This window comes from Gasterosteus aculeatus, chromosome 7, assembly GCF_964276395.1.
Source record: "Gasterosteus aculeatus chromosome 7, fGasAcu3.hap1.1, whole genome shotgun sequence".
Lineage (NCBI taxonomy): Eukaryota > Metazoa > Chordata > Actinopteri > Perciformes > Gasterosteidae > Gasterosteus > Gasterosteus aculeatus.
In genome coordinates, this window is record NC_135694.1 from 2749262 (window position 1) to 2776478 (window position 27217).

Sequence of the window (27217 nt, forward strand, 5' to 3'; positions counted from 1 at the left end):
TTGGATCCAGTTTTAATTCAACACAGACAAGTAAAAAAAAAAAAAGGGAAACACAGTACAATCATCAAGTAAGCATAACATGAATTTCCGACATTCCTCGCTCCGCATTCCTCCGCCAAAATAAAATGTAAACACCAGGCAGAGTGAGAGAAAAGTTTCCACGCGTTAATACTGTCTCGCCGCGCGGCGTGCAAAAGTGGGGAGTTCTTCGCGTGGCGCTCCGTGCTGCGCTAAGAGTGAACGATGGTGGTCACTGCATGGCTTCCAGGACGCCGCGACGCACCAAAGCGCCGCGAAGGGCGCGGAGGCTTCGCCCGGCCCAACAAATGGCGTATCGATTTGGAAACGGGCCAAATAGCCGTTTGCAATATTTTGAATTGGAATGCAGATGTGAGACGTGCTGCATGTGGTGCCGGTGGCGAGCGCGACCTCCCTCGGGCCGCCGCCTGATGGCTGTTTGACCTTTTAGCGCGACCTTGTTTGACACTGAACCGCATGCTATCCCCCGTCATGGACGACGGTCTTAACTGTCCTAAATGAACATGATACCTTTTGGTTTTGGCTGCTTCATCGTCGTCGTCATCGTATGAAGATGTTCCAGGCAGGAAGCTCGGGGAAGACGCGTTTCTCCTCAAGGAGCCGTGACTCATGAGCGAAAGGTCAAGCTGGTGTTTTACAAGTGGAAGTTATTTCTATCACATGTCGCGTTACGTCTGAGGCATGACATCTTAAAAGAAATTGGGTTTCGACATTCCGTAGTGAAAGCTGAAAGATGAAGGGTGTTAACCGCTCGCATTTCTCGGGTCAGCATGTGGCTAGCCTTAGCATGCGTAGCTTAGCTTAGCACACAAGGCCTGGAAACAGGGTTAGCCTAGCTCAAACCAGCCTTCTAGCACCTCTTAATTAAACTCATCGAAAAGCTAAATGTCAAAATGAGGAGTTGTTTTAGTCATTCTGTTTTTCTGACAACCTCACGGTGACGATTAGACTCCAGGAAGTTACACAGCCGAGCCAAGAAAAAGTTGACAACCGCCAGCTGTCTTTCTTTCTGCCTTAACCGAGGACATAAGCACTTAGTCTTGATTAACTGGATCTTTGGCAGATAGTTTTTGTCACCCTTGCACAGAGGCAGGCTAGCCGTATCCAATCTTTATGCTAAGCTAAGCTATCTTCGAATTTACTTCGTGGTCAAGACGGCAACAACGTCTCTCAAAATGTCAAACCGATCCATCATGATCATCATGAGACTCAAAAATTCCAAAACAGAGCTGCAAAGAAGCCTTTCGGGGCCTGGAAACCTCTCTTTTAGTCAAATAAACTCTTTAACGTTAATGTGCTTCATGTATTCTGGCTGCGAGCACAAAACCCAAAACAAAGCACACGAAACAGATCCACCTCTCTCCATCTCATGGAGACCGGGGCGCCCCGAATGCTACAAACACGTCTTTGTACATGCACCAACATTGCACAGACACCCATTTTATACCTCCTGGCACTTAAGAATATGGAACATCAAAAGTTTTTAGTATTAGATACCTTGTCAGTATACTTACAAGAGCACCAGGAAGCCGGCGTTGCCGACGTGAGTTCTACTTTAAAGGGAGACTGAGTAGCGCTCCGTCCGGCTAATACCGCGCCGCTAGCTTGGACAAACAGCCTCGCCGCGAGTGATCAGATGTAGCTGTTGATTTAGCTGCTGTGCCAGGCTCTAAGGCGGCCTCGGCGAGGGCTTGTGAGCATGTGGATGTGAATAGAGCTCCACTGTCTTACAACAATAAGAATGACTGCACGTTGTGTGTGTGTGTGTGTGTGTGTGTGTGCGAGCGCACACCACCCCTGCCTCATTTACATAGATGCAATCACACCTAGGCAATGCCACACATTTTTACAAAAGGCAAAAAAAAAAAAAAGAAAGGAAAGGAAAAGAAAAGCCCCACGGCGCTCCGCTCGGCGCGGCGAAAGAGTGGACGTAACACATTCCAGATCTGCGACCCCCGCGGTGGATTTACGCCCCTGCGTAGTACTTCCTGCTCATTGTCAGATGATGGAGCACGTGGTGCGGTACGGGCGGCCGGCGGGGCAGTCAGTGGTTCAGACCAAGTGGTTGGGCCTAGTGGAGGGGCCGCGGGGGGGGGCAAACAATGGGCGCACTTGTGTGGCCGAAGTGCCACTGGTGTCAATGACTCCGCCGGCAACTGAGGCTGGCAGATCCAAGATGGAGGCGCGCGGAGAGCCCCGCTGGTGCTTGTCGTGGTTTGAACGGGGCAGTTTGATCCTCTTTTTTTTAGGGGGGGGCAGGGGGTGGGGTTGTTTTGGTGGCAGCTGTCTTTTCTTCTCCTTCCCGTGGGGTTCATATCAGAGCCGGGTGGTTTAACTTCAGCTAATCTGCTGGCATTTCACTCGTTTTAGGGAGGTGAAGGGGAAAGGTGGGGAAAGTTCAAGTTCCCTCGTCTTCTTGGTCCTGGTGGTCCGGTTGGGCTTTATTGAAGCGGTTGAAAAAGCCCAGGGTCCAGTTTCTGATGAAAGAAAAAGTTAAAGGAGACCCAAATTAATGCAATAATACAGGGTCGCTTTTTAACGCAGGCAACTTGGAGAAGGGAGAAAGGAAACGTGTAATAACAGGAGTAACTCACTGTGGTTGAGATGGCGGCTTACACGGCCGTGGAGGGCGACTGACTCTGAGGAGGAATAAAGAAAAAGCAGAAACAGTCACACGTGTGTGTTTCTTGATGTTTGCGGAGCGGCAATCCTCCCTCTGTTGTGCGTATCGCTGTCTGCGCGTTTGCCCTGTCTGTTTGGGCTGCGTCCGTCCGTCTGTCTGTCAATCTGTTCCCACAGCCGTCTGTTTGCCAATCTGTCATATTCTGTTTGCTAGATAAGGAGATTGAGACAATGTGTGTGTGTGTGTTTTAATTCATTGAGACTTCACCACGGAGTAGGAGGGCAGGTATTGCGGTTTCCTCGCGGCGAAGGAGACGAGGACTCGCTGGCTTTGTTCTGCTTGAGAATAGAAAGGTTTGTCTGAAGGACACACGTTTTTTTTTGTGTAAATCACCTCTCTGACGCATTCGTCACACAACGACCCCACTAATCTCCAACATCGCATCACGTTGTTGCAGCTTAGGGACATTTAAGTTCCCCTAAGTTGTGTATGATGTGCACAATACATGACTGGCAGTGAAAATGGGCATTTTGGGAAGAATGTGACGTTGTGCATGAAAAACGGCCAAATTTTACTGAAAATTGCCGTTTTTCCACCGGGAGTTCCATCAGTTTCGGCAAGTAGGAAATGCCGTCATCCACTTTGGAATCAAGGGAATGTGTGACCCCCCCACCTGGGTGTAAGTCGTTGATCCGGAGCTTCTCCTGGGGTCCCTTCCAGACGCCGGGGATCCCCCCTCCTTCTGACTGCCGACGGAGGAGGAGTCCGAGCAGCTACTGTGGACTGAGGGGGGAGAGCAGGTGTTAGACATCATGCATCCAGGGCAGGCCGCTTTTGCTCCAGGTACTCGATTGGACGTGAAATGACGGCACCCGATCGGGGTTTTCGCGCAGGCATTCTTTGCATTGTGCACTTTTTTTTTTTGCAACGCAGACAAAATTCCCGTGTCACAATGTCTCCCTAGAGATGGCAAAAGAGAGACGTGTGCGTAGGAGAGACAAAAGGGAGAGGAGTCACAGAGAGAGAGAGAGAGAGAGAGAAGGCATTTTTTCGCATTTTTTTGCATTTTTTCTTAAACACAGCATTCTGTCCCAGCGGACAATTCCCGCATTGAAATGCGGAGCTGCTGCCCTCAATGAGACACCTGGCGAGCAGTGTGCACACTACACCGGGCCCCTGAACGGGGAAGCACTCCGGCCCCGGGGGGGGGGGGGGGGGGGGGGCAGCGGCGGCCTCGGGGAGGCTGGCTGCTGGAATCCGGGGAATTAAGAGTCGTTTTTTTTTTTTTTTTTTGTTTTTTAGGTCTCGATTTCGGCGCCGCGGACGCACACATTGTTAGTCGACGTATTGTTCGGATTGCGTAGCGTCGGCGTGCGACGAAAAGGTCACGCTCTGTGTCGCCGGGCCTCTGTCGGCCCCGTCTCAGTCGGTGAATTCCTCGTCCCTCTGAGTGAGCAGGAAACCGGCCGGCGGGGAGAGTTTTTTTCCCTTTTCATGGAAATTGGCAGATTTGTCTTCATTCACGTCACTGTGAGCGTTAAACACGTGTTTAAACTGAAGTTTTTACATCGCTGGGATCCTTTTAGCTACTCGGAAGCTATTTCTGCCTTTGGTCATGTGGCTAAAAACCTTGTTGTTAAAGTAAACATTGGAGGGTACAAGTCTGAGATCATTTCTTCATATTTGGCTCCAGTGATGAATCGCTCCAATTTAAAAGGATCCCGATACTTCTACAGTGACGTAACACCAGATGCTCTACGGTTTGCGACCCGTGTGTCAGAATTCGGATGGTTCTGTTTGTAGCTACGTGCTACGTGTTCTCTGCCCGGCGCGTCGAAGCATTTCGAAATGTCTCGGTGTGAGTCAAATATAAAAAATTCATAGGACAGCTCGGGGGGGGGGGGGCAAAAAGCACACCACCCGTTTTCCCCGTCACACGGAGAGGAGCGTTTTTACCAGCACGCGTCAGTTTTAGGTCGAAGCGGTTTCCTTGACTCCCCCCACCCTCCCCCTTCCCGTTGAAGGTCTACCTCTGTCGTTGAGACAGTAGACGGAGTCCAGCTCTGGGCCCGGCGTCCCCGTGGCGTCCAGCAGCAGCTTGCTGGAGATGCCCATGCAGAGCGACTCCTTCAGACACAGCTCTGGGGGGAGGAGAGGAGACGTTTCCGATCAGGGAGGAGCTCCGAAATGACCCGCTTTGCACAGGCCTGTCATGAAAAAACCCAGAGTAACCAAACTCCCCATCTTCGTCTCGCGGAGTCGCTCCAACGCACAAATATTTCCACATGGACGCGGTCATTCAGAGCGAAAGCCTGGCAAACGCCGCTCTGTTTCATTCATGGGAAATTAACACCAGCTGGTCTGCAGGCCGTCCTGTTGGCCTTTTTGTTTCTTTAGTTTACAAACGCTACTGCCGCCTGCTGGCAGGGGGGAGTCATTGCCGCTCAACGTCCCTGAGCGGGTTTGGTGCGACCGGGAAAGTGCGTCTTTGTTTTCCGACGTTACTGGTGCCGAGGCCCACTTGAGGGTCAAAGGTCGCAATGTACCGGTGTTGTTGATGGCGTGTGTCCACAGCAGATGGGCGATGTCCCGGGTCCAGGCCGCCTTGTCCTCGGCGTCCTTCGCCTGCAGCGTGACGCAGTCTCGGGTCCGAGGAGCCTGCCGCACCCAGACTTCGAACTTCAGCCCCTCGCCGCCCACGCTCTGGGTCAGGCCCATCTCGCCGGTCTGCGAGCGGGAGAGGACGACACGTAAAGGTCAAGAGGACGGAGGCAAATGGACAAAAACTGTCGGAGGGGAAAACAATAAGCAAAGTAAAGTTTCAAAAAGTGACTCCGTGTTTCATTTTATCTCTGCAGACGGAATTTTTCTCATCCGAACCCTTCAAACACGCGGCGCTCGGCCCGCGAGATAATGAAAATGAAATTGAATGACAGTGTGTGTGTGTGTGTGTGTGTGTGTGTGTGTGCACCTTGATGCTGTGTTTGTAGCTGTAGGCGGAGCGTCCCGGCGCCGGGCTCTTCTGTTTGGCGAAGACGACGGCGTGCTGGTAGAGGAAAACGTTCCTCACGCCCGCCCGCTTCCTCCGGGTGCCGCCGCACACCATCAGCTCGCCGTGCCGCACCAGCTCGCCGCGCTCCGCCACCGGGATCTGAAACCACACACACACACACACACACACACACACACACACACGCACACACACACGTTAGGATGCACTTATCTGGGCCCAGAGCTTTAATCTGCTAAAGATCCCATCTTCATTTGTACCTTAAGAGGCCGTTTAGCCTTCAAATCCTTTTGCTTTTTTGCAGATCCAGTTTAATTTAATTTTACCGAAACAAGTCAAATGATGGAAAATGGGCTTTTTTTTTTAAAGACAAACCGAGTGAATAATCTCAGACACTTTGGAGCATATTAAAAAAAAAAAAGCGCCGGGTGCGTTCGTTTGACTGCGTTAAATCTGAAAGTCTGCATCGAGTACTAGAGTGACAGGCGCTGGTTTTTTGGGGGACTTTTCCTCCCCGCGGAGACTCGTCAGAGCCTTGTTCTCGAGTCAAAAGACGACGGGACAAAGCGGCGTCATAATTACGGGCCTCTGCGTGGTGACACGCCGAACTCCCTCCTCGCGCCGGGTGGATGCTTCCATCGGTGACTCACGCGCCTTCTTAGCAGCGCTTTCACTTCGTTGTTCACGCCAAATTGCAGCGTTGACGGACGTTGTGGTGTTGTTTTTGCGACGCACAGAGGTTTGCTAAAGGTCGGCGCTCACGTGACCCCTGCTGCAGTACTCGGTAGAGGACAAGGGGAGACACAAAGAGGCGTGGAGGACACAAGCGATACGAGCTACCGGTGGGGGAGACAGTTTACTGGCAACGCTGATTATTTTTAAGCCTGTAGAGATTTTAAGTGATGCTTCACACACGCGCACACACACACACACACACACACACACACACCTGCACTCACGGTCTTTTCACTTGAAGAGCTTTTGCAGAGCGATTTAGAAGTAGCTCAATGGAAGGGTTTGTGCTGCCGTAATCTCCCCCCTCCTCACTCGCAGAGGGGGAGGAGAGAGTGTGTGTGTGTGTGTGTGTGTGTGTGTGTGTGCGCGTGGGAGTAAACGCTTGTCACGACTAGCTCTGAGTGATACTGCTGTGTCAGAGTGGCAGAATATGGGGCAAGTGGATGTGGGGGGGTTTCTAACTATTTTCAGGTGAAAGTTGTTTTTAATCCGTAATGGACTGAAACACTGAGTCTTTTCTCCCGCTGACGACTTTTATTTCATTTTTCTTCTCGACCCGCAGTCCGGATTTAGGTCCAGATTTGAACTGAAAATGTTTTGCTTCATAACGCACTTCTTCTTCTGATGAACAAACCTCAAAAGCGTCTCCCAGTATGAAGAAAAAATGAACCCCAGCGATCTAAAACCCACTTCCATCGCTGCCTGAGATGTTAGTCTCCCCCCCCCCCCCCCCCTCCCCCCCTCAGGGAACAGAAAGTGGGACTCGATCATAAACTGGGCCAGGCGTTCTCACCGGACATCCCACGATGAGGTCGCTGGCCCGGAGGTCCTCGCCGTGCCGCTGAGCGTGTCTCAGGATGGAGAGGGCGGAGTCGGAGGCGGGGTTCATCCCTCCCAGCTCCTCCAGGGCCTCGCAGTACTGCTCCAGCCTCTGCGTGGGGGCCTGGAGGCAGTGGGGGAAGGACAGCGGGGAGAGGGGGGAGGCCGGGGGCAGTTTGGACTGCGGGAGGGAGGAGAGGGGAGTACCGAAGGAAAACGGTGTCTCAACGTCACAACCACACCATTACATTTGTTTACCATGATGCTAAAGGACCCATTTACAAAGTTGCCAGGTTGGATTTTCGCCTTCTGATTTATTGGGTCTCTCTCAGTTTATCTGTTTCCATTACGTCAGATGTTTCACTAGTTATGACTGTTCCATCACATCAATAACACAAACGTCTGGCCACAAATAAACAAACAAATGTCCCCTGTGCAAGATAAGTCACTTAATGTAAAGCCCGTTGGAGAGTCTCCGAGGGAAATCCCATCCTGCTTCGGGGAGGTCCGTCCCCCATCCTCCCAGCAATCCTCACCCCCCACCGTCCCCAAGATGACCGCCATCATCCCGTCCGTCCCCATAAAACCAGCCCCCGTGAACCCACACCGCCCCCTGCTGGCCGGTGCTCAGAGGTGCTCCTTTAGGAGTCCCCTCGGTGATCTCACCGGGCCGTCGACGTATTAGTTTTACTCAATTGTTGCTCACAAGCTCAAATTACTTTCTCTATAATCCGCCTTTAAATGGCTTTTCTAATTGTGTACAATTAACATATAATTAGCTTTACTGTATACTTTACTCCCCCTTTTTTTTTTCCAATTGCAGAAACCGTTGGATAATTGCTACTTACAATCATATTCTCACGTCGTGGTTAAACAAGATTTCCTAAATTAAATAACTGCATAAAAATGTTTAGAGCCTCTACGAGTGTATAGATGTGTGCATTCATCTGTGAGCCGACGGGGGGCTTTTCTTCTGACCTTAAAGAAGTCGGCGGCCTGAGTGACCAGCGGAGAGTCCAGTTCTGGTTTGTTCCTGATGTAGTGGGAGTACTGCAGGAACTGCTCCCGCTGACAAGGAGACAGAAACGAGCGCAGTGAGAGTTTTTCCTCCTTTTGTTCCTCTGGATTTGAAACGATCAAGAAATGAGTTCAACGGGAAAATTATGAATTCGTTTCAGCTTTTAATTTGACGTATTCTGGAAAACTAAAAGCCACAAACTGTAAAAAAAAATAGATAATAATTTTGTCAGAGTAACTCTCTTCAGTAAGAATAAACAATGATAACAGCAGTGAAATGTTTAATATGATCTGATGGAAGACGTGTTAACATGATTTCTTGAGGTTTGACTCTAAACACGCTTTTAAACGTCAACAAACCAACAGCCAGTATTCAACACACAGTTGGACTTTTACATCAAAGTCTTCAATAAAATACAACGCTGGACGTCTGTAACACTGGTTTCCTGTAAAGCTCTACATCGAGAAATAATATGTTCTTCCCCCCGTGTGGGTCTTACGTCTGCTCCTATGCACAGTCGCATGCATTCATAATGGGTGTACATAAATAATATATGCAACGTGAGGGTTGATTCTTCTCTTCCCAGAAGGAGGTTAAAAGGGTCACGGACCAGAGCGGAAGAAGCCAGACTTTAGAATCCACGACTTTTCCCAAACTCCCAAACTCACATATTTGCTGAAGCAGTCCTGTTGCAGCAGGCTCTGCACCAGCGCGCCCTCCATGGCCGGCAGAAGGTTCTGCGAGTGGAAGGCGCTGAGAGCGGCCCAGTTGGGGAAGAGGACGTCCGCCTTCCACCTGAAGGAGGCCGGTGTGTCCGAGAGCTCCAGCAAGGGGAGGTACGTCTCCTCCACCCCCTTCAGGATGGCCACATACTGCCTCTCGGAGCTCAGCATCCTGCACCACAGCAGGTACAGTTTACTGCGGCGGGGGGGAGGAGAAAACAGGGTGAGGGGGAGAGCAAAGCCCACTTGGGAGACGGAGGAGAAGAGGGAGGGAGGAAGAAGTGAAGAAAGCACTGAGCGGTGATGGAATTGAATTGTTCTGAAACAGACTCCGGCTGAAAACAAAGATGAATCGTTTCTCTTTTTCATCTCAGCCTGGCCTTTTTTTTTTTTTTTAAAGGTAATTTAAAAACGTTGGTTCTCGCTTCAGAGCGCTCAGCCAGCTCCAAAGCTTCTTCTCCTCATTAAAGCTCAGACACAGAAAGTTTCCTGGAAATAAAATAAAAAGAAGGGCAAGCGGGACGAAGCGCACCTCTGTGCAGTCGATCCGGCCCTATCGGCCCCCGTCTCCCTCTCCGTCCTCCCCAGCAGCACGTGTTGCCGTGGCGACCCCGTGTGGTCCACCACCTCTTTGCTGCTGACCTCCACCCCTCGAATCAACACGCCCCCTCCTCCTCCTCCTCCTCCTCCTCCTCCTCCGCCGCCTCCTCCTCCCCATCCAGGGATGGCCGCGGCCATGCTGGTGGCGATCACGGGGTCGGCCACCGCCCGCCTCCCCAGCCACGACATGGGCGAGTTGCGGCTGGCCCCGCCCACCGGGGACTCTGCGGGCTTCGGGGAGGCCGTGGCTCTGCGGGGAGCCAGGAGGGCCTGCAGGTCGAAGCTCGGGTGGCGCCTCCTGGGCGGCTTCGCAGGGAGCGGCGCCTCTGTGGGCTGAGAGGGGAGGGACGCGGTGTTGTTTCTGAAAGGACTGCGATCGTTTCTGATCAAATTGGACAAATATTCAAAGCGAGAAAAAAAAAAAAAAAAAAAACTCACGCTTTTCTTTGCGGGATTCAGAAGGTTCTGCAGGAAATTCCCCCCGCCGGCTCCGCCCCCTCCACCTCCCGCCCCGCCTCCCTCCTTCCGCGTCCCCTTCTCCTCCCCGATCTTCAGCGTGGAGCAGGTCTGCGGTCGGAAGAGCGACGCCAGCGACCCCCAGGACTGGAGCCCCCCGTCGCCTCCTCCGGCCCCCAGTCCCCAGTCGCCCTGTCCCTCGGGACCCATCAGGTCCCACAGGCTGCTGGCGGACGGCGTCTTCGGCCTCCCCGGGGCCTGGTTCTGGGCCCGGTCCGTCTGTAGGAAGCGCGGCTTGACCTGCGCCACCGTCCGCTGGTAGCGCTCCACCGTCTGCGTCCAGAGGTCCAGGAGCGCCCCGCCGCCCAGCTCCATGGCCAACGAGCGGGCGTCCTGGAAACGGGACGGGGGGATCGGGGGGAGGGAGGCCAGAGGGCAGGTGGAGGAGGCCGAGGAGGACACCACCTCGCACCACTGGGTGGCCTGGGGAAGAGAAAACAGGGGGACATTTCAAAACCCGCCAGCGTGCGGCGGGAGGCTCCCCGCCTTCGAGGCGTCCGGTGCGGCGCTACCTCGGTCAGCGTGGACAGCAGCCTCTGCGTGTTGTCCAGGGTGGTCCAGCAGTCGGACAGACAGTGGGACATGTCTCGCAGCTTCTCCCTGACCGGGGGAAGTCGGATCTGGACGGCGCTCAGGCCCGCCCAGTCCAGCTCGCGCCAGCCCTCCAAATCGCCGAGCACCGCCAGAGTCTCGCTGTGCAGCCCCTGGAGGATTCGGGGAGATGCGTGAGGTCTCCAGTGTCTGCTGTGGGAGGCCGGACTGGATGGATTCGGGAAGCCATGAATGGAACAAAGGTGAACATCCGGACGGACCTCGGCGTTTGCCGCGAGAATAACACGCACACCACTGACCAGGAAAGTGGGATCAAGGCACACGAGCTATTGGCTACCAAGGTCTTTCAGGCTGAGACATAAAATACTTTTATTTTATCCCCCCAAACATTTAAATGTTACAAAAACAAGCTTTAAAGCAGCACTCGTCGTATGTGAATTATTCCCGATGGCGTTGCTTTGGTGTTTACGTGTCATTCTTGCTTCTACCACCGTAAGGCGCTAAACATAGTGGCTTGTACCACATTCTATCATCGTGCGCACACACACACACACACATGCAGGCGGTTCCGTGCCGTTCACATATCCGGCGCCGGGGGAGGAGCAACACTCACATCGGCCGTTTCTCTGAAGGTTTTGAACTTTTGCTGTTTGAGCGAGAGCCTGCTGAGGGACAGAGGAGGGTCCTTGTAGTCCTCCAGATGGGACTGGACTTGCTCAATCTCCTTATCACACTGGGGTATGAGACAGAGAGGGAGACAGGGGTGAGGGGGGGGGGGACACCCTACACGAGGGACGTGAATCACTGGCGCGGAGAAGGAAAGAGGAAGAGAGAGAGGTCGGCGATTTAAATTGATTTTTAGGCGACCACGTTACGCATTTGATCCAAAATACTATCTATTGTGTCCATCTTGTTCTGCTCCGTGTGACCCACACAGGGGGACACATCGGGGACATTTAGGAGGAAACACAGCCGTCAGTAAACACAGAAAAGCAGGGACTTTCCACCCAAAAGCCTGCTGGGAATTATGGAGCAGAGTGAAACAAGATTATACAGAAACTCTGGATTAAATCCTCTAATCCGCTAACTACTAACTAACCTCTAACCGGCTACTTTTACAATTACAATCTCTCACGCACCTTTTCCAGTTTGTCCACCAGCCCCGCCAGCCGTCCCAGAGCTTCCAGGTCGCGACCCCTCTGGTTGGACACTCGGACGAGCCGGTGGAGGGCGTCGTCCACGCTGTCATAGAGTTTAGAGGTCGCGGCGAGAGCAGCTCTGATGGGACAAAAAAAAAAAAAAAGTGGGAAAATGATTCATTTTTCTCCCTGTTCTCCTTCGGGTGACAGTGAGAACTTGGCGTTGTCAGAAAACACAGATTTTGGCTGGTGGAAATGATATGTTTATGAATAACCAAACCGCTGCGCGGACCAACCGCCGCGCAAAAAAGCACAAACAAGAAGGAATCGAGTAAACAATCAGCCGATGCTCGTGTTCGGGCCGCCCTCTTGTGCAAAACGGGCCAAAACTCATTACTGGATACGAAGAAAAGCCACAGATACGGCCTTTAGATCCCCTTTGAGTCGTCGCCGGCCACAAACAAACAAGTCGTCTGTTTGATGTTAAGTTCACGTTCCTATTTCTCCCCCCGGCTGGTATTCGTTCTTGGACTGAAAACAAACAACTTTTATTTTTAACCTATAACTCATGACAAAAAAAAAAGCCCTCAATCAAATAAAAGCACACGCAGATCGCTCGACCGAGCTGCTCGTGCACGGTGGTTTCTGCACGTCTGAGCATTAAACCCAATTAGAACAGATGCTCGTCGTGACGTCTTTGTAGTTAAAATAGTCCTACTTCAGTGGGCCAGTGTCTTATGTGTGTTCCAGCTGCGTGCAGTCTCATCAGCACCGTAACAAGAACAAGCGTATGCAGGTGCACACGCCGCTGCTGTAAATAATGAGTCCTTTAATGCAACTGTACACATACAGAATATTATTAGACAATTTCTCTCACTCATTTCCATGATAATAATCAATTCCCTGTATGGAGATACAGTCGCTGACTTCATGTTTAACATGTGGGGTTCTGCAGTGTTAAGTTGGCAGCATTAACGTTGCCATGTTTGGTCAAAATTCAGAATTTAAACACTAAGTTGACCACCCGAAAACAAGCCGCGGACTTTACATCAAAAGCAAGAAGGGTGAAAAAGACAATATGACAACAAAAGGGAGCAGAAAGCAGCATAGAAATTCCGGTACCTGCAGTCCGGCGACTTCTGCGCCAGCCCAGTTGCGCTATTGGTCAGCCCTGCGAGCCATGCCCCGCCCCTTTGCTGTGGTTCCGTCAAGCGCGGGTCCGCCAGGACGCTCGCCATGAGCTGTCCGTGTTTGACGATGCTCAGGGGGACGGCCTGGAGAAGAGCAACGCGCCGATTGGCCTTCAAACTGTCACATGCCATCAAATCGCTGACACGGCCTCGGTGCGAGGCTCGCGGGCGGCCTGCCGTTACCTTGATGTCGTCCGGCATGGGCTCGGTGTCCATAGAGCGCAGGGCTTCTCCGAGGAGCGCGACGGCGCCCTCACAGTGCTCCGTCAGACTCTCCAGGCTCTGAATACGATCAAAATCAGCGGACTTCAGATTAGCATTTACTTCACTTTTTCCATCTTCAAAGTCCGTGGGAGAGGTCAGAGGAAGTGCAGAAGTCGGGAAAATGTTTCCATCTGTTTGGATGAAGCAACATAAACTGTCTCGGAGGGGTCATTAAGAGCCCTTAAGTCTCTTCTCACTCCTCCCTTGCCTTGATTTATCGTCCACACTCTGATCATCACTGAGTCTCTGAGGTCATCGACCACCACGGCAGCCCACATCCTTCCTCCACTCCAAACTCTACTCCCTCGCTTTTTGTGGGCCAACGTTTAACCCGAGGTTCGAGTAGAGCAAGCGCGACCGGTAAAAGTTGAAGCGTCTCACTAGTCTGAAGGCCAGCCAGTCAGCGTGACAGTGGGCGAAGTCTCCGTCCATCTCCTGGGGCAGCTGCTGCTTGTCGACGTGCAGCTGAAGGACAGCTGTTCCTCGCGCCACGTGGATCTGCGCCCCCAACAGGAGACGAGGAGAAAAATAAGCTCATTCATCAGCGGGAATAAAAATAATTGCGAGCGAAACCACCAAAGGTCACGCGCCTCGCAGCTCAACGGATTTCCCTTTACTGGAATGTTTTAACGCTGCCAAGTTAAGATAAAAAACACATGGCGATCGGCGCGGAACAATAAGCTAAATTGATGGTAAACTTTGACTCTATATGTGACAAATGTATGGAAATGAGGTTAATCGAGATTCAGTCATTCCAGCAGGGGACAGGAATGCGCATGAAGCGGAATTGGACTTTCAAAATGGCCGATATGCCTGCAGTTATCGTTGGCCAACGCAGGTTCACTTTGTAAAGGTTTCCGACACACAGTTTGTTTCGACATGTTTTTTTTTATGAGTTTCTTGTGGGTGTTCTAACTAACTAAAATGAATAAAACTAATTGAACCAGGAGGAAAGGAACAAAGCTATATTGTGTGTTTGCACGATCATAAACATGCGGCATGTTCCGAATGAGGTCACCTCGGCTCCTTCCACGTCATGAGAAAGGGACTCCTGCTGCTCTCCCAACAAAACCAGAACAGATCCCAGGCCGCCCGGTACCGACACCTGGCACACACAGAGAGCACATCGGGAAAGAACACACTACTTAATTACATCTGCAGGCTGATTAGAGCAACACAAGCAATCAATCAGTACACTAATAAAAGGGCCAAACCTTTTATCTCACCTGGAAGGATTTAAGGGCAGCGAGAAAGAGGGTGGAGGGCGGAGCGCGCCTGCTGTCCATTAGCACCGTGAGACCTTTTTCTTTAGCTGCAGGCCTGATGAGGACATATGGAGGGTTTAACCGGTATTGAGTCGGCCCAGGTAAGCTTCAAGATGTTTGCTAAATTGACTTTAAATCGGCTCGTGATTTTGTCTGCTACCTGGCACATGCCGAGTCAGCAAAAAGCAAGTCAAGTCAAACGTAACAACGGAGCCCTTTGGACTGAATAGGTTGCAAAACCACCAAGCGGGAAAGCGGAGGTCGATTCTGGGAAACTTCATGGGAATTAAATGAATGAATTCTGCCATTAATATTAGGCCCGAAACATTGAAAAGTCTTAACTCCGAATTACCGAGTAATTCTGTGGTAGCAGGCCAAGACCCGGGCCATCTCCTCCTCCGAGACGCCCTCCTCTGATGCATCCGTCTCTGTGACCACCAGAGCGCGTCCCAGCCTGTCCACTGTCCCTGTGGTCGGTGTGACAAGATAAGAGAGAGGTCTTACACTACAGGCTAGATTGTGTTAATTGGACAGATAGGGGCCAATGTGTGTACTGGACAACAAATTCCCACATCCAAAAGAAGAAAATAAGAGTTTTGAGCTGAATGCTAACTATCATGACAAATATACAGGCCTGAAACCCACTTGCCTGTCAACTTTAGCTTCCCTGACTGTAGAAACTCTCGGTCCAGTTCCCTCAGCAGGGGAGGCTCTTTCGATGTAACACCATTTAGATGGGTGGGACTTGTCTGTCCTGACCCTCCCTCCTCTTTAGAGTGGTTAAGTATAGATGTGCCTGATTGGCCATTGCAGACAAGCAAAGATGCGGCTTCTTTATCTGTTAAAGGGACACAATAGTAACAGAAAGTATTCCAAGGGGTATTTTGGAGATTTCAGCATCAAACGCTAATGCGTTATATTCTTCAGACCTGCACTGCTTTTCCTTGTATCCCCTGTCCCCTGATGAGTTGAAGCCGGCACTCCGTCAGGTTCGTCTACCCGTTTCCTTGCCTTTGATTGGTCCTCCTCGGTGATCGGTAGCTTTGGCAAGGCAGAGCGGGTCGTGGGAATTGGTTGTGCAGTTTTACCTTGCAGTTTTGATCCCTTCTGGTGTACACGACCACCCAACCTAGCCCTCCCTTTGGCCCCCTTTCCCTTCCTTTTCCTCCTGAAGACAAAGCACAGGATGGTACTAATGAGGTTAACAGACAGTTAATAATTTGTATTAATTTAGCAACGTATTCTTTTGGACACAAAGTGTCTTTTGTGTATATATGTGTATATGTTTGGATAACTTGTACAAGGAGTTTGCTCCAAAGTGTTACTCATCTGTACTTTTTACAGAACTATAACACAAATCAATCGAATAGGCAATAGGAGGGCCTATAATAAATAAGTCTACCTTGGTACTCTGAATCCAGTTTTAACTTCCTTTCCTGTGGCACAAGCTCTGTCCTCTGTCTTTCCGTCATCCCTTTCCTTGTTCGCCTTTGGGTTGGACGAATTCTTCAGTTTAGATCCAACAATTTCTCCACTTTCCAAAACTCCGGTATAGGGTCTCTCCGATGCATCTGACGTTGGGGTTGTGGCGTCACTGTCTTCGTTCACTGTTTTTTCTGCATCCTCAAAAACAGAGTCTGAATGAGATCCGTGATCTGAGTGGCCGTCTATGACATGCCCGACTTTGAGGTTCCTCGAGTCACTGACAGAACTATCGGTGCTCTCTGAGTCTTTACCCCTGAGGTTGTCTCTGCACGGCTGTGTGAGGCTGCTGCTATCTCTCTCCTTGCCCACACCGGGCCTTCTCTCTTTGAACAGGCTATCAAAATAAGGCCGGTGGCTCTCCAGACCCTCAGAGTCTCTGCTGGTTTTATCTCCCTCATCAGAGTCGTGGACAGAAGAGGAGTAAGACTGCCTCCCTTTTCCACGGTCAGGGACTGTGCGTGGAGGCCTTTGTGGTAAAATGTCACCTTTTGGGGTAACTACGTCCCTTTTGGAACCGAGGACAGCTCGAAAGCTTCCGGACCCTTCCAGTCTCCCATATCCCCAAGCCCTACCCTTCCGGAGTTTTATGGCTTTGCCTCTCCTGCACAGGGGCAAAGTCTTGGTCTTACAAATTCCATGCATCTCCAGGTACCTTTGCCTTGTGTCAACCCCTCCATCGGGACCCACTCTGGGCTCCAACAGCTCCACATAGTCCCCGTCCAGCTGAGGGTGCCTCGCTGTCCGCCCAAGCCCATCTTCGCTGCGCCTTCTCCGAAGAAGTGCAGGCTCAGAGTCCGATCTATCTGGTGGTAAACCATCGTCTTCCTCCTCATCCCAGGACCAGGAGTCCAGTTCTCCCGAGGACGAGCCCCCCCAGCCCCCGAGGGTGCTGCCCCCCTCACTGGGCTTGCGGTTGGACATCAGGCCCAGCTCCTCAGAAGGGTCGTGGATGAATTTGGGGTAGACAACCTCCTTCCATGGAATTCGAACCACACCGTCACATGTACTGACCAGGCAGGTGTCCAGTCCTCCTCCAACTATGCAAAGATAAGAGGGGAATAAGTTACAAGTTCATATGTTTATTAAGGGTCTACAATGAACAGAACATAATCTGGAGAAAACACATGTTTAAACTGTAGCTTTATAACATATACCTTTATTTTCTCTTGTGGCCTTCCACATGACATCCTTTGGTCATAAACCAAGCGTCCCCTGGACATCGGTTTCACTTCCCTTGGTTTAAGTGTCTAGTCTAGTAGTCTAGCTCACAAACATGCTGGCTAAGCTACAAAGTTTATCACTTCCGCCTAAAATCCAAATTACGAACATACACCTTAAGTAAACCTTAGTCGAGCATCCTGATTCACAACTTGAAATACAGTCAAATAGTAAGTAAGGAAGTAATAGTCCGATCGAAAGTTAGGAAAACAATATGTCAATGGGAATCCTTTCCTTACGTTCTCTCTTATGGCCTCGTTCCTTGTTCACGCTGTGCAGCCACTCAGTGGTGAACACGAGGGGGTGCTGGGACTCGGGTACCAGGATTTCCTGAACGGTGCGCCCGCCAGGGGCCAAACATTTCAGGGCCAGCCGGGGGCAGCGCGTAGAGAAGGGCACCACCTGCAGGTAGAAGTCGTAACTCCGCAGGATCCTCCAGTCCAGGGTGGAGAGCTGTACGACCACTTTCTCTCCTAAACACAGAGGCCAGCCGGAGTGAAGGAACAAGCAGCCCAGGTACTGAGACTGGAAGAAGGAACAGGAGAAATGACTTTAGGAACATACGATTGAATTGAAATTGCCCTTTAAAATCTCACCTTTTGGAATCCCAAAAATGAATACTTATGCACCCCCCAACCCTGCCCCCCCTCCCTTCCCCACATCTGTCAGTTGGAGCCACTCTGCCCGATTGTTTTCGCCGATGCAGTGAGTCAAACTTCTAGAACTGATAACGCACCAGTCAACACTATTCAGTAGCTCCGCCGGTCGAAAGGCAGTGCCAAATGCACAAATGTCAAACATGTGACTCACAGTGTTTTTTTCCAAAGTGTAAAACCGCTTAGCTGGCATGACATAGTGAGAAGACTCTGGATGGCTACAGAGGGCCCGGGTGAGTCAGATGGAAACATGCTGATGGCCACAACAGCCAGCCCACTGTTTCAGAGGCAGAAAACACACAGAGCGGCTCTATAAGCCTGAGAAAGTCAATCTGAATCCAGTATATTTAACAACACGGGTCTAAATATAGAGAAAACCTCACAACAAAGCACCAACTCCAGAGCTCTGTGAATCTAGGCGAAGGAGAGAAGGTCCCATGGGAGATCAACTGATTCGTTAAGAAGAAAACAACTTATTTCAAACACCATTTCTCAGCTTTTGAATCAATCCTCTTTCAGCCCCACATGCCCTCTCAGACAGTGTGAGGGATAAAAGTCTGCAGAACCGCAGTACACGTTCACGTCTGATCGACTGACTCTGGGCTGCTCCCTCGCGCCTCCCTGCCCTCCCGACTCATGAGACGTAATTAAATTATATTCCTTACTCGACCTGTCCTCCATCTTCCCTTTTCTGCCCCTGCGTCTCATTCAATTCCCCTCATTTAAGTCTTGTTTTCCTCTCACGGGCTGTTGCCGTGGCAATGTGTTGGGGGGAAACACGGGGTGGAAATTAGTACTAAAAACCGGTGTGACTTTTCCCTCTATTGCAACCTTGTTTTTTTTCCTGCTTTCAGCCAGTCGACATTCTGTACCTCCCTGTGTCCTCTGCCTCCCCCCCCCCCCCCCTTCTTCTCTCCTTGCTCCCTCAGAGTACCCCAGTGTTTGCTCCTTCTTCCTCGCCTCCCTCGTTCACATAAATCCTCAATCAGTCTATAGTCCGCTTCCTCCGGCATCTTCTCTGTTTTTTTGGGAGGCGGGAGCTCGGTGAATGAAAGCCACGTTCTTTTTCTCCTTCGACTCCCAGCACATCGGTCTCTTTCTCTCACAGCAGGAACACAGGCACATATGGAAGGCATTATTGTCATGACTCACAGTCTAGCTGCAGTCCCGCTCAGCGACAATGAAAACATAGTTTGCTCAAAAACGCCTGTGTGTGTGTGTGTGTGTGTGTGTGTGTGCAGGTCTAGGAGAACTGTAAAAGGGAAATATGAGACATTTGTGCGCCTCTGAGTTTAACAGTGTGTGTTGTTTATCTTTGTGTGTGTGTGTGTGTGTGCGCTTTGGAAAGTAAAATGAAAAGATTGCCGTTCAGTGTAAACCTCATAGCTTGGAGTTAAGGACACGTCGCATCTCATTCCTCTGTCTTCGTCTGCGCGAGTGAAGCGGAAAGTGCAAAGAGACTGATGTGAGGGCACCAAGTGAGAGTTTTATTCAGGCTTCCCTTCGCTGCGCTTGATTCATCTCCGTCGTTTTCTACTGGAGCCTCGCTGGCCAGAGACCACGTCCTTTGTCCGCGGGTCACAGCGGCTGCTGGATCTCAAGTTTCAACGGACACCTTCTCTAATTTTACAGGCCGCCGGTACAGAGTCACACATGTGGCCGATTATAAAAGCCTTGAACCTTTCTTTTCACAGGTGTCTTCCTGTCAGCAGTTATTAAGCTACCACGCTGAAGACAAACATGAGAACCTGACGATTTATGCAAGTAATATTGAGGCATCAGTGATACATTGAGACTGTTATGTGAGCGTTAGAAGTTCCTCGTAACATCGTGGAATCTCCATCCCGACTCGACTGCCAATGCACCCTCAAATCCCATATCGGAGAGCTAACGGTTGACAGATTTCCCCCACAGCAGATCCTGATTACACAGCTACGTGTGTGTTCTCGTCTGTTTGCAAGGTGGAACTCACGCAGGCGTGCTGCTGGAGTTTGTGCAGGAGGTGCTTGGCAGGAACGAAGTAGTCCAGGAGGTAGCGAAGACTGTCGTGCTGATAGGTCGACTCCAGGACTGAAAAGACCTGAACGAATGGGCGAAAAAAACACTTGGGTGAAACGAGGTGTGTTTTGTGCATTTGGTGATGTGATCCTCAAAACTAAACGGGGAAGACTCCACAGATCCCTCGTGCCTGGAGGAAACCCTTCACGCTTCTCATGAACTGAGAGCGGCCCTTGTTTCAGCTGCCTGCCTGCATTTTTTCAGCCTAGCAAATGGATTTTGAAAAGGGGTTGCGTTTGCTCACGAGCGGAGGAATTCCCTCAGCAGGTTATCAGAGCAGGCTGCATCATTTTATCCAGTCGATTTCGGCAAGCAGCCTTTCCACTCTGTGAAGTGTGATGTTAAGTTGGAGATATTGGAGAAGGGTTAGCCGGCACGATGGACCAATGACTCACCAATTAGTCGTTGGTGTACTTTGGGATAGAAATAACTTCAATGGCTTATTTTAGGTTGGTTGTTCTCTTTCGAGACTTCAAAAAAGGAATTTAGGTTAAGGGGCCATTTAGCAGCTTTCCTTCTTTTTATAGCCAGCATCTTGTTTCTTTGGTTTCCAACGAGGAGAGAGTACAATATGTGGCTGGGCTACTATCAGCGTCAATTTACAGAGACACATGAACGTTCTGCTGATACGTAGTAGATCATATTTAAGAAGAGCCCTCGATATTACTCTCCACTCCACAAGGAGCTCTCGGCCTCAAAATCCCCTTATTAGAGATCCCATAATGCACCTGGAGGAGACAGCTGGGGCAACTCTGTCGATGCCTTCTCGAGTGCACGGCTTTTGGTCAAAGCGAGTCGTGTGAAGCTCCTGTGTAGCTATAATTGGCCAGCCGGGTGGATTTTGTTTTTGTTGGCGTCCAGCAGCAGTTTATATCCAGGGAAAGCAACGTCATCTGCACATAACACCGCCTTGACCACAGACGCCAACACCGCCCTATCCGTTCATTAAATCCGCATCGCCTCCATTCCCCTGTTCGTTGCTGTAAATATGTGGGACTGCAATACAGGTGTGTGTGTGTGTGTGAGAGAGAGAGATGTACCTGGGAGAGGAGGGGTGGTGCTGTGCTCTCAAAAGGAGGGTAGAGCGATGACAGCGCCCCCTGCACACAATCCTCCATCGCCTCCGAGCCCTGAGAGACGCAAAGGTGGGAGGAAAGGGTTAATCCACAACCGGACGCTGATTCCACTCCAATGTCTGTGTTTGTGTTAAACAGCCGGGTTGTCTCGCTTTTTTGCTGACACACACACACACACACAGACAAATATACACCCACATTCTACTTCCAACTTCCTGTTGTACGGCCCGGGGAGTGTCAAACATTTCCTCCAAGGCCCAGTTAACGTAAGAGCCCCCAGAACAAAAGAGTCAAATCGCTGCAACATGGTAACAGCCTGCACACACACACACACACACACACACACACATGCACACACACACATGCACATTGAGGTGGAGGGTGACAGAGCAGAGCATGCAACACAGTGTTTATTTTTCTAAATGGACCGTTGGCATGGCGACCTGCAACTTTTCCAACTCTCTTCCTCGTTTTGTAACTCAACATTCTCCGTTTGGCCTCCAGCTGAATGTCATCTGACAACGATTACGTTGGGATTGTCCCCCACAGACGGCACGTCGTCCCCGAGCGACTACGACGCGGTGGATGGAAAGCCACGGACGGGAGGTGAAAACCCGAGACGGGAGGACGGAGCGTTCGGAAAAAGAAAGAGTGCGGCTGGCGAGAGGAGGAGGCCGGGAGGGAAGGAGCGGCTGGTGGGGCGGAGGTTTTCTGGAAGGCGATCGAGCTTCACCCGTACGTCTTTTTGCCGCCCGCAGAGGGCTTGTGGTCAGCCGCAGAGGACAGAATGGAGCGTTACAAGGAGGGACTCGCAACTTAATAAATAAGTTCTACATATTCTAGAGGCCGTAGGATGGAACAGAAAGAGAAAAAGTCACTGGGAGAAATGAAAACTAAAGAGGAGAAAGTCAGAGACATAAAAAGAAAAAACACAACTTGAAAAGACGCTAATATATAATAATGAAAACGACGGAAACGGGACACAAATGTTGCGTTTTCTTTGGTCATAATAAAGCCGTCGATTACATCACAGGAGGAGGCGTAAACTAAGGGCAACAACGTCCGCCAGGGAGGCGTGAAAGGTGTCGCCGTAGTAAAAGAGGTCTAAACCGCCTCCTGGCTCACTGACTGAACATATTGAGTCTAGTAAAAGCTCAGCAGGGGGGGTTCGGGGGGTATGCGAGGCCAGCCGGCAGGAACTTCCTCTTGAAACCCTTTTTTAAAGAGTCCCACAAGACCCGATGAGTCACACCCCCTTTATCATCCGTTAGCTTCATTTCGTTTTCCTGCTCACGTGGAGGCCAGTCCAGTCTGCAGGGGCCATCACTCACACACAAAGGGGGCGATGTCGGACACAGTGGGGACCACATAACCCTTGTAAAAATATGAATATTCCTTTTTTTATTCCGCACGTATTTTCCGTGCGAACACATCTGCGTTTTGTCTCGTGGAAAAGGTCAATTTCCTCGCGCAGGCGTCACTCCCGTCTAACCTTTTAGATGCTCTCCTCCATCACACATGAAAGGAAGCAGCACTGAGGACATTTGTAAATTAGATTTCCCACTCCAAAACAGAAGGAACCTCTCAGGTTAAGAAATAAAGGAAACCCGGTGGCCTTTGAGGAACTAGAGGGGGAATTAAGTTACTCTCCAGTCGGGTACTCAATGCACTCAAGTCACTTTGCAATATCATAATGCACCAAACGCACGCTTTGTTTTCCCGCCGCACATCCAGCCGATGTTCTTTGGAGAACGAGCTGCGCGGCCGTAAAAGCCGAATGAGACCAAAGAACGAGGATGAAAAACAGATCTGCGTCCAACCCGAAGAGCTGAGGGAGGAATGCAAAGTAGTTCATTTGACCGCGGATGTCTTGTGCAACATTGATCAGTTTTTACGAAGAGATTTCATGATTTTTCCAAAATACCGAGACCATCTTTGATATGTGCATAGAGGGGAGACTTGTCTCGTGAAAAGGGTGTATCTCCAAATTGGATGATTTGTTTCAGAAAAACTAAAGGATTAAGTGTTGCTTCATGGGTCTCTATCATCACGCGGCCAACCACGTTTAGACCGTATGACTCCAACTGAGCGATCGCCATGACAACGGAGCAAACTCCATCCATCAGGGAACATGCCGTTAAAGGAAATATAGGTATTCGTTTATGTTTTTCACATGGCGGTGGAATGAACCCGTTTCAGGGTACCGTTGCGCCAGACTTCCGGTCTTTCTCTCGTGTCCGCAGGCGGAAAACGGAAGAGGCAGAATAATCTGCCATTCAGATGCCCGTCACAGGGGGGGGGTCCAGTAAAAGAACGACAAATGTCTAAAAAAAAAGAAGAAGAAAAAAAACTGATCGCCGATTCGGCGAACAGATTAAAAAAGAGACAGTGACACGGAGAGAACCAGACGGATCAACGGAGCGCGGGTTCAGACGAGGAAAAGGGAAAAGAAAAAAGAGCAGGAGGCTGAATGGCGGGAGCGATCGATGGGAAACAAGCAGCGAAGCATGATAGAAACCAGATGTAGACCCATAAAGGACGCAGCGAGGGAGGGAGGGAGGGAGCCGGAGCAGAAAGGGGCTCGGGGACGATGACACGGTGAGCGGCAATGATGAGAGAGGGGGGGGGGGGGGGGGACAGAAAAGAAGAGGGGAGACCGGAGAGAGAAAGGGGCCGACGGACAGGAGGGAGAGGACGATGAAGAGGAAGCCAGAGGGAGAGGCCTCGGAGTGATTTCCTGTGCCAAATCTCCCTGCTTAATCTCACCTGACCTTCAGGGGGTCAAACGGCTTCTTTACAGATTGTTTCAGACTAACTAAGTGCTGCAGCCTGTTGCCGGGTGGAGCAGACTTTCCCAGCGGTCGAGCGGGTTTAGCTCGAGTAGAGCGTTAGCCTGCTGGCTGTCCCGTCACATCTGTATCGATGACGCAAGAAGATACAGTAGCGAGGTAAAAAAAACCCGTTTAAAACTAAAATATTAGCAACTTAAAGAGTTGATAATCTGGACAAGCAAAGCCTCGCTTATTATTTACACACCGAGCTGACAGCATATGTAATATTCAGGACAAAGCTTGTGCTGTTCACGTTGTGCCAACACATGGATACCCTCTTCATCCACATTTCATTAAGTCGTTTCTCATTGTAAAATTACTTTTGAGACGTGTTCCTCCCAGTAAACATCTCCGTATTATTTGGTTGAGAATTTGGTTCCCGGGCTTTTTTTCCAGATGTGAGGAATTGTTATTGCCGGGGCAAAAGCCAGGCAGAAACCGCTCGGATGCCCGACGAAGGTGCCAGTGGAACACGGACAGCGTCCATCCTCGGGCCTTGGGGGCGTAGGGGGGCGCACCGCTCGCGTCGGGAGTCTCCACAATCACAGGAAACCGGGTTAAAGAAAAGGTTCCTGGGATTGACATCATCGCTCGGCCCCGTCTGGATTGTTCTACACGCTCGGCACTCACAAAAAGGTTCAAACAAACACGGGATTGCTTGCAGTACCTTTCATCAGACCTCCCCCACCACCCACCATGACCCGGCTACACATTAGCGTTTCAAAATCTGCACTCATCAGAAGGGGGGGATGGAAACACCCTCTGCCAACCCTTCGCCCGGTGCATTTCGACACCTCCTTGGAAGTTCGAGCGGCCGCGTTGACGCCTGCGCGAGTGTGCGTGTGCATGCGCGTTAAGTGCGTTTCGACTTCATGGCAGCATGTCGGGTCACACGGGTCTGTTTAGGTGCCATTCGGCCTTCTGAACCCTCCACTTCTCCTGTGACCTGTGTGCTTATTTCTGTGTGTACATCTGGGAGTGTTTTTCCCAACTTGCCCAACTGGCTGCGGGAGGAGGACGAAAACCGAACTGCACACGTGCTTCCTCCCCTCAAGTTCATGCCATCCCTTGTCCCCCCCCCCCTCCACTCCCCCTTTTCCCCTTTTTTTCTTTTTTTTCTTTCCCAAATCCAATGTGGAAAATGTGGCATCGCCAAAACCGCCGCCGCTGCAGTCCAAGTCCTGTGGAATAAAAAAAGGAGCCCTGCCCTCCTCTTTCTTCTCTGGCTCTCCCTGCCAGGCTGCTCCACCCTGCACCAGCACACAGAAGCAACCTCTCCCTTTGTTCATGCCTTTCTTCTCTTAATCCAGTTTGAACGTTGTCCCGTGTGCGCATGTGTGTCAATGATCTGATCCGTGAGCGGGTCGGGGATGGTAAACAGAGTCCCTGGAGACCCCCGCAGAGAGACCCTCGTGCAATCAGCCGCGTAAATCACGTTAGAATTCGCTGCCTGTTGGGATTTGACAACTTTTTGAACTTGAGGTCATACGTGCTGACCTGAGCGTCTTCCCAGAGAGAAGCTCATGCCTAAAGTCAAAGATGAATTTAAAACATGTGTGTGAGTAAGTCAACTTTAAAAAGTCATTGATTGAGGGACTATAGAGCAGAAGCACTTGAAGATCTCCCTCGCTACAGAAGATCACTTTCACATTTTCCACACAAACTTGAGCAGAAGAAAGAGGGGACTTACCATGACTTCAGTCAGGAATTCCTACATCGTCCTCTGCTTTTGTCCCCCCGCATGTGCCATCTCTCCGCATATTCCGCAAAAAAAACCCCAGCAACAACCAAAACACAAGCAAGTCTCTTATCAACCAGCCTCCATTACCTCCCTTCTCTCCCTCCTCCGGAGCAGACTGCGTGCGAACAGTCCTCCTCTATCGCGCTGTTCCCCAGCCTGGGAATGTCCAAGCGTTTCTCTTTTTTTCTGTTTTTTCCTTCTCCCCTCTACGTCTGTCCGGCGGTCCCATGTATGCGCTCCCCCCTCCTCCCCTCATCCCTCCCCTCCCCTCCTCTCCTCCCTCCCCTCCTCACCTAACAAGAGCGCTACAGTCCTTCTGCACTCAAACTTTCCATTTATCCCCCACCCTACCCAGAGAAACTTAAATGAATAGACAATAAAAAAAAAATCTGTTACCCCACCCAGTCGTAGTTGCGCACAAAAAAACACCCGCAAATGTTTTATTGCGGCAGTCGCGCGTTCTTTGTTCCCCTCGGGGGATAATAAATTCCTGTTTGTGCCTTTTTTTTATTTTTTATTTGAGATAAAAAGCCGTTGGTGAATGCTCCAAAATGTCTCCAGATGGCACAAGCGTTCAGTCTGTGCAGCAAACTCCCGCCAAAAAGGCATTTACGCATGGAGACCACTTTATGCGGCATGGATGTGCCTCCCTTGTGAAGGTTGTAAACGGCCTCAATGAAGAAAATCCATTTTTGTCACCTACCTGACATCGACCGGAGGGCTCTGGTGCAACTCCCGCGATATAGGGTTACCCTTGCGTGCAGAACGGAATGGTGAGAATTCATCAACAGGTTTTTTTTGCAGTGAAATAGAATAGTCAGTTGGTGTTCAAATCGATGGTCTTTCATGTTACATCTTGATTTGATTTTATGTATAATAACTAGAGCTCTTGAATTGTGTCCACAAAACTCAAGTTTGTAACTTTTTATGACGCCGTCAGCCTGATTTAAAACAGGAAGCGAAGAACATTCTCGTGGGATTAAGAGTGTTAGAGGTGATGATTTACATCATGCAGCAACTCAAAGAAAAGTTGAATTCCGGGTGAAGCCTTTGTTAACAAATCCTAACAATTTGGACCCTTTACGACAATGTAATAACTCACTCGGAGCGGCTATAACAACTGTCATTTTGTCCTAAATGGATTTATGTCAGCTCAGAGGGAACATCAAATACTGTGTTTAAAAAGTACACTTACAGTACGTAAAACCATGTGTTTAATGCCACCCAGTAGATGCTCAGTGGAGAAAAGATAGTGATTCACACTTTATGTAATATATATATATATATATATATATATATATAGTTATATAAATGCAAAAGTTGTGTTTGGACTGCTTTAACCCGTCAGGAATCCAGTCCACGGGTGAACAGCGCCTCCCTGTGTGTATCATGTGCTGTTGGGATGTTAAAAAAAGGAGCGGCGAAACAACAGATGCACATTCGGCCTTTCTTCCAGCGGACATTTTCACTTCTCACAGGCGTCACCAATGACACGTAGGGAAGCTGTGTTTTAGTGAACTGGGAGGGTTGATACCTTCCACTGGTGAGAGGGGGAGACCACATAAGCAATATCTGGGAACCTGGGGGGGTAGATCATAAATTTCCGGTTGACATTCAGTTTTTTTTTAGTATGTTATATTTCTTTCTCACACTTTCTCAC

General features: G+C 50.4%; 1 protein-coding gene across 3 annotated transcripts; it reads right to left on the bottom strand.

The window, feature by feature from the left end:
- On the bottom strand, positions 1–25759 carry arhgef40 (Rho guanine nucleotide exchange factor (GEF) 40). Of its 3 annotated transcripts, XM_078105466.1 has the most exons (27): positions 25507–25759; positions 20950–21039; positions 19824–19931; positions 17435–17720; positions 15895–17014; positions 15422–15660; positions 15142–15330; positions 14845–14959; positions 14454–14547; positions 14246–14332; positions 13609–13725; positions 13147–13245; positions 12896–13047; positions 11774–11912; positions 11248–11367; positions 10595–10786; positions 10005–10505; positions 9499–9899; positions 8913–9162; positions 8205–8294; positions 7201–7407; positions 5634–5813; positions 5209–5389; positions 4693–4803; positions 3336–3445; positions 2634–2678; positions 1–2516 (listed from the first exon to the last, which is right to left on the bottom strand). In XM_078105466.1, exons 1-26 carry the CDS (start codon positions 25507–25509, stop codon positions 2652–2654), a joined length of 5208 nt encoding a protein of 1735 aa, XP_077961592.1. In that variant the 5' UTR covers positions 25510–25759; the 3' UTR covers positions 1–2516; positions 2634–2651. The 3 variants fall into 3 exon arrangements, with proteins under 3 accessions (XP_077961592.1, XP_077961593.1, XP_077961594.1); XM_078105467.1 differs by lacking the exon at positions 4693–4803; XM_078105468.1 differs by lacking the exons at positions 19824–19931; positions 20950–21039; positions 25507–25759 and adding an exon at positions 17792–17917.
- Between the last annotated feature and the right edge of the window lie 1458 nt (positions 25760–27217).